Raw genomic sequence first — 10,993 nt, 5'->3', positions numbered from 1 at the left:
TGTCCCAGCTCCTGCCAACCTAGCAGTTCAAAAGCATGCCAGTGCAAGTAGATAAATAGGTACCACTGTGGAGGGAAGGTAAATGGCATTTCCATGCACTCTGGCTTCTGTCAAAGTGTTCTGTTGCGTCAGAAGTGGTTTAGTCCTGCTGGCCACATGACCCGGAAAGCTGTCTGTGGACAAACGCCGGCTCCCTCGGCCTGAAAGCGAGATGAGCGTCACAAGCCCATAGTCCCCTTTGACTGGACTTAACCATCCAGGGGTCCTTCACCTTTTACCTCACCTTCAGGAGAAGAAAAACCTAAGGAGCAAGACTTAAACAAATCCAGAGCAGAGCCCCTAAGATGGCTGGGTGGCTCCTTGTACGCCTCCTTCCAGCAACTCCTGCAGCCAAGTTGGTTTTGCTCTGTTTTCTTTTGGACCACATCAGCGAGGCCTAGTCCGGGCAGCGGAGGACCTCCATACCCTCTGCCCAAACTTGTGCTGCAGTGAGATCACTTCAGTGCTGCTAATGTAGCAGTTTGACTTCACCTCTAGAGATGCACCCCAGTGTCTCTCAAGACAGATGGGTGCCAATAACCCCTGCTATAAAAAGTTTCTTCCTTGCGTGTCACCATTAGGTTATCAGTGGAAGAACACATGCTTTGCAAACAGAAAGTCACAGGTGTTATGTACTGAAGTTCTCGCCCTGGGCCAGCAGGGGGATACTGTAGATAGTTTTCACTCAGGTCCACATATGCAAATAGGGGATTGAAAGTGACGTTCAGTGATTGGATAGTTACAGAAAGTAGTTACTGTTGCGTTGTAGTGGAGCTCTATATAAGCAGGCTGGCTGAACCCTTCAGTTCAGTTCTGTTCTGGCCTGTGAATAAACAAGAGCTGTTTGAAGAATCGCTGTGTCGTCTGATATGTTCACCCACAACTGAACAACAGGTTCAGTCCTCAGCATCTCAGCTTAAAAAAATCTCAGGAATAAGAGTATGAAGAGATCCCATACCTGATACTCCGCAGAACTCTTGCTAGAGAAGACACCAGTGTAAAAAGAAGGCACCTTATATCATATGTGGTGGACGTGTAAGGTAATCAGAGCATTCTGGGAAATGATATATAATGACTTGAAAAAAATGTTTAAAATAACTTTTATTAAAAAAAACAACCCAGAGGCTTTTCTATTAGGAATTGTAGGTGCTGACATTCCAAGGGAGCAGAAAAGACTTTTTCTGTATGCGACGACAGCTGCACGGTTATCAGTGGAAGAACACATGCTTTGCAAACAAAAAGTCACAAGTTAATGTCCCCACCAGAGAAGAATGGCAAATTAAATTATTGGACTATGCTGAAATGGCAAAACTGACTGGAAAGCTCAGGAACCTGGAAGGCCAAAACTTTAATAAGGAAGGGGAAAAATTTATAATTTACCTTGGAGACCACTGTAAGCAATTGAAAACATTAACAGGATTGCAATAATGCTTGTAATGTAGCAAGAGCTATGGATATAATGGAGTTATAAAAAAACTTGGATTATTGAAAAAAGATGCAGTAGGAATAGTTTAACAACAGAACCCATGGAAGAGAAGGTGGGAAGTCCAGAGATTCGGAGGAATCTTCTAATTGTGGATGTGTTGTGGTATTGTTATAATTTTAAATTTGTAAAATCCAATAAAAATTATTTGGGGGGGGGGCAGAGAGAGAAGACACCAGTGGGTTAGACAAGCCAAGTTATATTCAAGGCTGTTTAAGCCCATTGATTCCAATGGATTTATAATCCTTTTAATGGATTTATAACTCTCTTGATTTTAAGCTAAAATAGACAGTCTGTATAACTGTGATGGAGTACTCAAAGTTATAACAAAACGACTGAACATCGGTGTTGTTGAAAATCACACTGGTCAGCATTCAAAGAAGGTAAAACAGTAATGACGCAGTGAAAATATGAGGGAATTCAGTATATATCAGACCTACCTTTCCTATATCACAATATCACGAAAGTTGCATGCTTGCAACTAAGCCCCTTAGGGATTTGTACAAAGAAATAAACTTTTGATCCTTCGATATTAAAATATTAGCTATCTCTCCAATGACACACACACACACCCCGCCACCACCAAAAAAACCTGGGCTACTTGTTCTTCTCCATGTTTTTCAATCCCATCTCATACTTTTTAATGTCAGGAGGGGGAGGACCAGCAAGCAATCATTTGGCTAATGTAGAAATGACAGGATCCTTTCATTCCGTCGCCCAAATGAGCTCATGTGTCACAAAAAGGCTCTAACAGATTAATTTGCTCAGGGAAATGATGTCACATTGCCTGGAAAACAAATCATTTGCAAGCTTTATATAGCCACCTCACTGTCTCCAGGGGCAGATCAAGAAGACGGGGAGGTCATGCAGTTTCTAGTTTTCTCGGGGCTTTAGTCTCACACTGCACAGTCCAGGAAAGTCTGAGACAGAGCTCAGGAATGCCCAGTTTGCACACACTTCTTTTTCCAGGTTAAAGGGGGCCTGAGGGCCCTTAGCTTTTGGGGATGGGAAAATGTGTCAATTTCAGTTTGTCTCCCTTTTTTATTTTTCCAATCTTAAGTTCAGTCCTCATGTCCAGGAGTTTGTGATCTCTTTGTTTTAAAAAATGCCCTCATTAAAATCCACCAGCATTTAAGCACTAATTTCTCCTAGCGTGCACATTTTTGTATGAAATTTTGCATAATAAACACATTTTTCTTTTTTTTTGCAAAGTCATTTTCCTTAATTAATGCAGTTTTGCCTGTTGATTTCACTCATCCTTTAATGCACACTTTACCCTAGTTGATGCATGTATGTGCCCATTACTTGGCTGGAGAACGGCACTGCAAAAACAACAACAATAACATTAATTAATTATTATTATTAATAGTAGTAGTATCCTGCTCATCTGACTGTGTTGCCCCAGCCACTCTGGGTAGCTCCCAAAAGGTGGCTCAGCTTCCAGAGAGGGAGTTGCTTTTCATAGGAACCTGTGTTGACCAATTTATACGGTAAGATCAAAACAATTAGATTTTTATATATCCATAAAAAAACCCCATGGATTGTATAAGATGCTCTGAATAATCAGGGTTTTTAATTTTTTTAAACAAATCAATTTAAAGGCGTAACATTTGATTAATCTAACCAATAAATTGGTTAAAATCTGTTTTAGCATCTCCCAAGCTAAAATATAGCCGTGGGGGAAGGGAAATAACGAGGAATGGAAATATATTCTCCCCCCAAAACCCTTCTGTTTGGGTATCTATAAAACCCAGAGCTCCCTTTGCATTTGGGTGCTATTAATATACATTAACTTCTAGAGAGATGGGAAGTTTTTGGCTTTCTCACCACAATGGGCGCCTTGACGTAATCAAGCTGCATTTCCTGTATATTTTTCACCCAAGGAATGGAGATTAAGAATAAACAAACATTAGCAAAAAGTCAGGCTGGGTCAGAAGACACTTTGACATTTTGAGAACAAAGAAACAAGCATCTCCATGGTGTATTTTAACCCCCCACCCACCCACCCAAAGAAAGGATTTAATTTCAGAGGTCTATGGAATGGCATAAAAATAAATAAAAGAAAATGTTTCAGAGGAATAGGCTAAAATGTTTGACACTTTGCAAGATATACGTTTAAACATACTTCTTCTGCCGTCTTCCAGAATGCTTCCTCCAAATGTCAAAGGGATGGAAAGTTTACAAACCACTGGGGAATTAAAACATTTTTTTTTAATCGCTATTTTAGTTTTCTTCTCCAGCACAGTGGGTGGGAAAAAGACATATTGAAGCACATTCCACCTGGGAACGTTTTCCCTGCACCAGAGGCACCCAAATTATGGAGAATTGTGCTGAGTGCACCGGGATGTCCCTTTTATTCTTCTCAAATGAAAATTGGACAGGGAAAGTTATGGCAGATTGAAACCATATCTACTATAGAGTTTGAAAAGTCTATCATCTGTTCACTATGCATTTTGGATACCTCTGAAGGTATTGATGGCAAATTTTGCAGCCCTGGTCTCCTGCAAAAGGTATTTGCCATCACCGTGTCCATTTACCTGGCGTCATGAACTGGCAGGATAACGGGGAGGAATAAGATTCCGGCGAGGGGTGTAACTGGGACTGGAACACTGGAGCAAGCTGCGGTTTGGGAGAGGTTGGTGTCGGAGGTATTTACAGGGTGACGGAGGGTGACGATGGGCTGGGGGCCAGGACACAGGAACCAGAGCACCAGGCCCCATCACCAGAGGGGTCCCTGTCTTCATGATCATGACAGGCTCTGAGGCAAAGGGAGCAGCAGGTGAGGCAATCCAGAAGGCTGAAGCAGCCAAGGGCCTACAACCCAGTTCCTTAGCTGGCCAGGTGGGGCTCACTAGCTCTGTGATTCCTCAGCTGGAATAGGTTCAAAACAGGAGAAGAAGGTCAGATGTCTCCTCAACAACAGTTTAACAAGAAGGTACAGCAACTCGGGCTGTCAGTGGAACCTTTGCAGTCGATGTCCCTACCATCTGTCAAGGCTATAATAAAAACTAGGTTGTGGGATATTGAACGCCAAGCACTAACAGTAGCAGCAGAGAAAACATGTTCCCCTCTTTATCTCCAACTTTCTTGGGCACATGAAACTAACCACAATTACCTTGAATTTCTGCTTAGCCCTCAAGAAAGAAGGGCATTTTCGCTGGCCAGGTTTAATTCAAATCCATCAAACCTCCTTTGGGGAAGGTTCTCAGGCAGGGTGGAAGGAGAAAGAACTTGCCCATGTGAAGACCACCTGGTGGAAACCCTTACACATGGTTCTCAATTGTAAACTATATGCTGAGCTCCGTCAGCAATTTCTAGATCAACTCTGTATCCCCAAATGGAAACCAGAGTCGGAAGTCATACATTTTCTATTACTGGAGAATGATCAGGAGCCCACCAAGTTAGTGGCTAAATATTTCTATTTGGTTTTTTGTCGTCAAAATACACTGCAGACATCTGATCTCCCTGGAGACCTAGAGATGTGACGATAGACTGCTCTGCCTCCTTTCTTTTAGCAAATGTTTTGTGCCACTGGGGAAGTGGAAATTCTGTACTGATTTGTTTTGGACGTTTGTATGCAATGCCAATAAAAGATTTGATGATGATGATGTCTCCTCAAGCCCAGATGCTGCAATCATTCTGCAAAGTAGAAAGGCAGCAGAGCTGAGGCGCTGTGTCTGCTCAACGGCCCATGTTGATAGGCCTTGACTTGGATGTTCCTGGACCTCCACAGGGCTGTGCTTTGGGTTTGACTTTGGATTGTATCCTGACTGCTGGACTTTGCTACTTGGATTGACCCTGAACCTCCTTTCCTGACCCTCACAGACGTTGGGTTTTGGACTCCACTTGTGCGGATCGACCCTCAAACTTTGGACCTGGCATACTGACTTGCTGCCAGGTAGACCAGGGGTTCAGAACACCTGGAGATAAGAGGGTTTGACCTATAATAATAATAATTTATTATTTTTACCCTGCCCATCTGGCTGGGTTCTCCCAGCCACTCTGGGCGGCTCCCAACAGAATATAAAAAACACGATGTCTGGGTGTTAAAACATTAAAAACTTCCCTAAACAGGGCTGCCTTCAGATGTCTTCCAAAAGTCAGATAGTTGTTTATTTCCTTGACATCTGGTGGGAGGGTGTTACACAGGGCGGGCGCCACCACTGAGAAGGCCCTTTGCCTGGTTCCCTGTAACCTCACTTCTTGCAGGGAGGAAACCGCCAGAAGGCCCTCAGAGCTGGACCTCAGTGTCCAGGCTGAACAATGGGGGTGGAGATGATCCTTCTGGCACCTTATTCATGCAAACCCTATACCAGACCTTTGAGCTATGGGTGTACTCTTTTAGGTTATATATATATATATATATATATATATATATATATATGGGGAAGTAAACTCTGGAGAGTACTTGCAAAGCTGCCATAAACTACAGTAGCCATATGGCATACTGACATGAAATACAGTTTGCGTATTGTTTCTGAGCTGAACCACAGAATCAGCCAGTAGCTGGGGCTGGCCCTACCATTATGCAAAGTGAGAAGGCCGCTTTCTCCCCCCATACCTGAATTGTAGAGATCACTGTGCAAGTTGGACAATGATGAGAGGACTGAGAGTACCAAAGGCTACCCACCCCATAGAGAGGCAAACCATCCTCATTATCTATGGTCTGAGTTCCAGACACTCTACAAGAACTAGTGAAAGAAGTGATTGTTCTTCCCTCTCTCTCTCTCTCTCTTTTGCAAGGCTTTCCCCACCATCTTAGTTCTGAAGTTCAGATTAATTCAGTTTTCCTGGTCAGGAATGGTCAAGGATGAGAGGTGCTGGAAATGTGCTGAGCTTAGAGAACGGCTGCTGCATCTTCTTAGGCAAAACACCCAGACATTGTGCAGTTCTGGAGAAAAGTGTTAAATCGACATTGTGCTTAAGAGTTGTTCCTTGCACTTGCTAACCTCCCCATGGTTCTTGGCAGCCCTGGTCTCAAATCAGCCCTGAATCTATTATTACTATTTTATTTCTGAGAACAGCTCTTGTAGCGAAGTCATTGGCATTGAAGCATTAAAAATTAATCTACTAATTTTGTTTTCTAATTCTCACCCATCTTAAGGCACGTTCTCCACATTTCCACGTCGGCTTGTGATTCTTTTAAACAAAAATCCTCATGAAAACACATTAGCAGGTTTCTCTAAATGTATAATTTTCGACGCAATTTCTAACGTGCACAATTTTGCAAAGCACTTTCCCCAATGTACAATGTGGTTTCGTACATTAATATGTGTGTTATTTTGTGCACACTTTACTCTGATAGATGCAGGTTTGTACACGTTACCTGGGTGGAAAACTGCGTTGCAAAATTCAAGGTGCTGCGAATTTCAAAAGGGTGGTTGTAGTGGCTGTGGGATTGCGCTCGACAGGCCTGCCCAACTTGCCAAGTCTCCCTAGAAATGCATTCAGCGGCTACGTCAAGGGCCCCAACACGCCTGCCAAGGTACAAACATTAGGGCCACTTCATCCAGCAAGCAAAGGGTGTGGCAGTGAGTGAGGAGCAAAGTTACCCAGTGTGATCCTCACAGCAGTGGCGTAGCAAGGTCAGGTGGTACCCGGGGCGGAATTTTTTTTTAACCCCCCCATTGAAATTATTATTTTTTTGCCTGCAAAAATGGTTTGACTTTATTTCATGTTTTTGGGGGGAGCCAGAGTTGTAGAAGAAGAGGAGGAAGAAGAAGAGTTTGGATTTGATATCCTGCTTTATCACTACCCGAAGGAGTCTCAAAGCGGCTAATAATCTCCGTTCCCTTCCTCTCCCACAACAAACACTCTGTGAGGTGAGTGGGGCTGAGAGACTTCAGAGAAGTGTGACTGGCCCAAGGTCACCCAGCAGCTGCATGTGGAGGAGCGGGGAAGCGAACCTGGTTCACCAGATTACGAGTCCACTGCTCTTAACCACTACACCACACTGGCTTTTTGGGTGAGCCAGAGTTGTTGTTGTTGAGCTTTTTTTTTTTTGCAGAGATCACGTGCCTTACGATGAGTCTGCCTGCTGCCCTACAGCTGGGGGGAGCCGGTGGGTGGACCATTTTTGAAGCAGGAAGCCTGCATGCGCCAAAGCCGTCTCTCACAGACATTGAGTGCTGCAAAGCATTTTGTCACGCCCCTCAGAGGTGACACCTGGGGTGGACCACACCCACTTGCTCCGCCCATGCCTCACAGGCATTTATATGAACCCCCTCCAGTGTGGTGTTCTCTCTTTCTCCATTCTGTGATCCTGGTCCATGATTCACCAACTCTGATACACACATAGATAGATCTGCAGCCTTTTCCATTTTTCTCTGAGCAGAACTACGTCCCACTTAAGAGGCACTCTCCAGGCATGCAGAGAGCATTTTTATTGCCAGAAGGAAAAGGGAAGCTCCTGCACAGATATGGGGTGCTTTGAGTCTGTTGCCCTTGGTTTTACTACTAAACCAGGGCTCTGAGGATCACTGTCCCAAATCCAGTGTTGGGGAGTTCCAGCTACGGTCACAGTACAAGTTATATGACCCATGTCATTTCGCTTGACGGCTCTCCAATGAGACCTTTGATAAAAACTTATTTTAATTAACATAAAATTGAACAATATTTCAACATACACATCTATCCTTACAGTGCAATAAAAATGTATCCTCATTGTACGGCGTTTTGCATTATGAAAATAAAATGCGTAACGAGTATGAATCATGTAAATCTGTAATGCATCTAAAGTTGGCTTTGGCTTTTAAAGTCTTTATAAATTCATAGAAAATATTGAACATCTAACAAAATAAATAAAACATATTTTAATCAAAGATGTCTAACGATCAGCTTCAAAAGATTTGCAGGTTGGGTGGGTGGGTTCGTTTGCTTACATTTGCTACTAAACTCATTTTAAAGAGACCTGGCTCTCAGTAGTGCTCAGAAGTGAATGATTGCGCCTTCTGCAATGCGAAAAAATAGAGCTATGTCCATTTTTCAGAAGATTCCCCCCCTCCCAAAATCCTTCATAAAGGGTTTGCATGTCAAATATTGTTCAATGTAACTGGGGTTTTTTCCTTCCTTTAAGTGCTCGTTAAAAAGTATCCTCATAACTGTTGAGAGATTACCACCGATGGAGATGTTCGCCTTCACTTGTAGATCCGATTAATGTGTCTAAAATTGTCTCTTTTATAAGGAGGAGGCTATCTTCAAGCTTTGGAAATCTGGCATGAAGAGAATGCCAAAAATGTGAGACAAAACCAAAAAAAGGTTCGCTTTCAAACCCTCTTCAGTACAGACATCGCAGCAGTCCAGTGTAATTCAACTTGAAAGGCTCACTCAACACAGAGTCCCTAGGTGGGAGGTTGCCAAGAGTCCACTGCTGACCTCAAGACATTCTTAGAACGCTCAAGTTCTCCGAAGCTGTGTACAGGAAGGCCTTGCTGTAATACTGAAGAGACCAAAACAAATCTGAAAATGCATTCTCAAATGCAAGTTTGTAGGAATGCCTCTGGATGGGCAATGTTCACACCACCAAGAGGCCTGGTTGCTATTCGGGGGGCGGTCGGAGGGTCCGTAGCTTCCTGTCGTCCAGCCCCTTCCAGTATTTGAAGTTGTTGTCTAGATGCTGCATCAGATTTGGAAGATCTGCAAAGGCTGGAGAAGAAAGGAAACAAAGTGCTTACGTTCCTGTGGAATAAGACAAGATGGGGAAGGTGTCCAATGGCTCTGAACATTGCATGCTAGAGGCCTGTTCTTTGGGTTCAATTAATTTGCAGATTTTCAACAGTCTTGTTATTCTAAGCAAATCTTAACAATATTCTGGATTGTTGACAGCAGCTGTCAAGGGGATAAGAGGTTACTTACCATCCCAAGCGTCAAACATGTCGGTGATGAAATAATCAATGAAGGATATTTGAGATTTGGGGATGCTACAAGTGTTCCGGTCAAAAACAGGCATCACAACAGGCAATCCTTGCCTTTTCTCGTCATCTGTCTGAAAAACACCCCCCACCCAAAAGAAACCCATTGTTACGACTGTTTTGTCTGTTATTGTTAATGAGCTCTCAACTTTTTATTATTTATTTATTTATTTGAGCATTTATAAGATGTTCTCTTGGCTAAAGAAATCAGTACGAGAAGCAGTATACCAAAGCATATGAAAAATCAAGATTATTGCATAATCTTAGAAAGTTGCAGAATCTTAAGATGGGTTGTGGTTGTGACCTGGTCTGAGAGCACACATAGGTTGACTGCTTTCATTTGGGGGTGATTTCACAACAAGGAGGATATTATACTGAGCTAGGGTCAGAAATGAAGGGGGAGAAAGACACCTCCACCTCCACGTACCCTTAACCTCCTATGAAAATCATGTATCGTATATCAACATTCATTCATTCATTCAGTTTCTATGCCACTCACACGTGTCACAAAGAGGCTTTCATACAATAAATAATAACAGAGTAGAACATCACAATTGCAACACAAATTATATAAAACAATTAACAACTCATCCATAAAACAACCACCTTCTATAAAACACTATTAACCAAACAACTTAAAAATAGATTAAACAGCACAGCCACAAGAAAAGCTGTGTTATAAAGTTATTATAAAATTCACAAAGCATTACAGCACTCCCAATCCACAAAACGATATTGAAATTAACAAACTAACAACCAAAAACAAACTAAGCACTGTTGAATTCTCTCTCTCTCTCTCTCTTTCTCAGCTGAAATTTCTCCAGCTGGCCGTCTCTCACCCACCTGTGCAAAATATTCCTCAGAAATGCGGCCTGCCCACTCGACACACTGCTCCAGGGGCCGACATGGGTTGGAAACATCAGCACACTTAATTAGCATGCGCTTGATCAGGATCCGGTTTTCGGGAGACGTGAGGACGGTTTTGATGGAATCGCTATCTCCGTTTGCACCCTTATCGAAAAGTTGACAAAAAGGTACCATCAGCATCTGTGCAGGAACTTCAAAGGCATCACGTATAAACAAAGAATCTTGTGGGAACCTTAAACATGAACAGATTCATAGCGGCTTTAAAGGATCAAAGTCTGCTTTGGATGCATGAACACACTTTCACACACATGGGTATTGAGGGACGGGGAGAGGAACCTGCATGAACAGTAGGCTCAAGATGTTATGAAACTTTCAGGGAAGTTTTCAACGTTTGATGTACTGTGTTTTAAATTGTTGTACACCACCTGGAGCAGCTGGGGCAACCCAGTCTGATGGGTGGCATATAAATAAACTATTATTATTAGTTTTAATTTATTTCACAAGCTGGATATACTGCTTGATTGTAATAAAGGTAAAAAGGTAAAGGACCCCTGGATGGTTAAGTCCAGTCAAAGGCGACTATGGAATTGCGCTGCTCATCTCGCTTTCAGGCCGAGGGAACCGGCGTTTGTCCACAGACAGCTTTCCGGGTCATGTGGCCAGCAGGACTGAACTTCTGGTGCAATGGAACACC

The 10,993-nt window shown here is 42.9% G+C and overlaps 1 protein-coding gene across 5 annotated transcripts in view; it reads right to left on the bottom strand.

The window, feature by feature from the left end:
• Positions 1-2,756: 2,756 nt before the first annotated feature.
• Positions 2,757-10,993, bottom strand: part of PDE8A (phosphodiesterase 8A) — a 170,294-nt gene continuing 162,057 nt past the window's right edge. For 2 of the 5 annotated variants that reach the window (XM_083586421.1, XM_083586420.1), the window contains 3 exons: positions 10,276-10,443; positions 9,377-9,506; positions 8,096-9,166 (listed from right to left, as the gene is read on the bottom strand). In XM_083586421.1, the coding sequence (XP_083442547.1) occupies positions 9,060-9,166; positions 9,377-9,506; positions 10,276-10,443 (405 nt within the window). In that variant the 3' untranslated portion in view covers positions 8,096-9,059. Of the gene's footprint in view, positions 2,845-3,647; positions 3,711-4,560; positions 4,773-8,095; positions 9,167-9,376; positions 9,507-10,275; positions 10,444-10,993 lie in introns of those variants that run through there. The other 3 variants (XR_014541641.1, XR_014541642.1, XR_014541643.1) reach the window with 3 other exon arrangements.

The sequence above is a fragment of the Podarcis filfolensis genome, assembly GCF_964270895.1.
Source record: "Podarcis filfolensis genome assembly, chromosome: 14".
In the NCBI taxonomy this organism is placed as follows: Eukaryota; Metazoa; Chordata; class Lepidosauria; order Squamata; family Lacertidae; genus Podarcis; species Podarcis filfolensis.
Note: the sequence above shows the minus strand (reverse complement) of the source record. Positions and strands in the feature narration are given on the sequence as shown.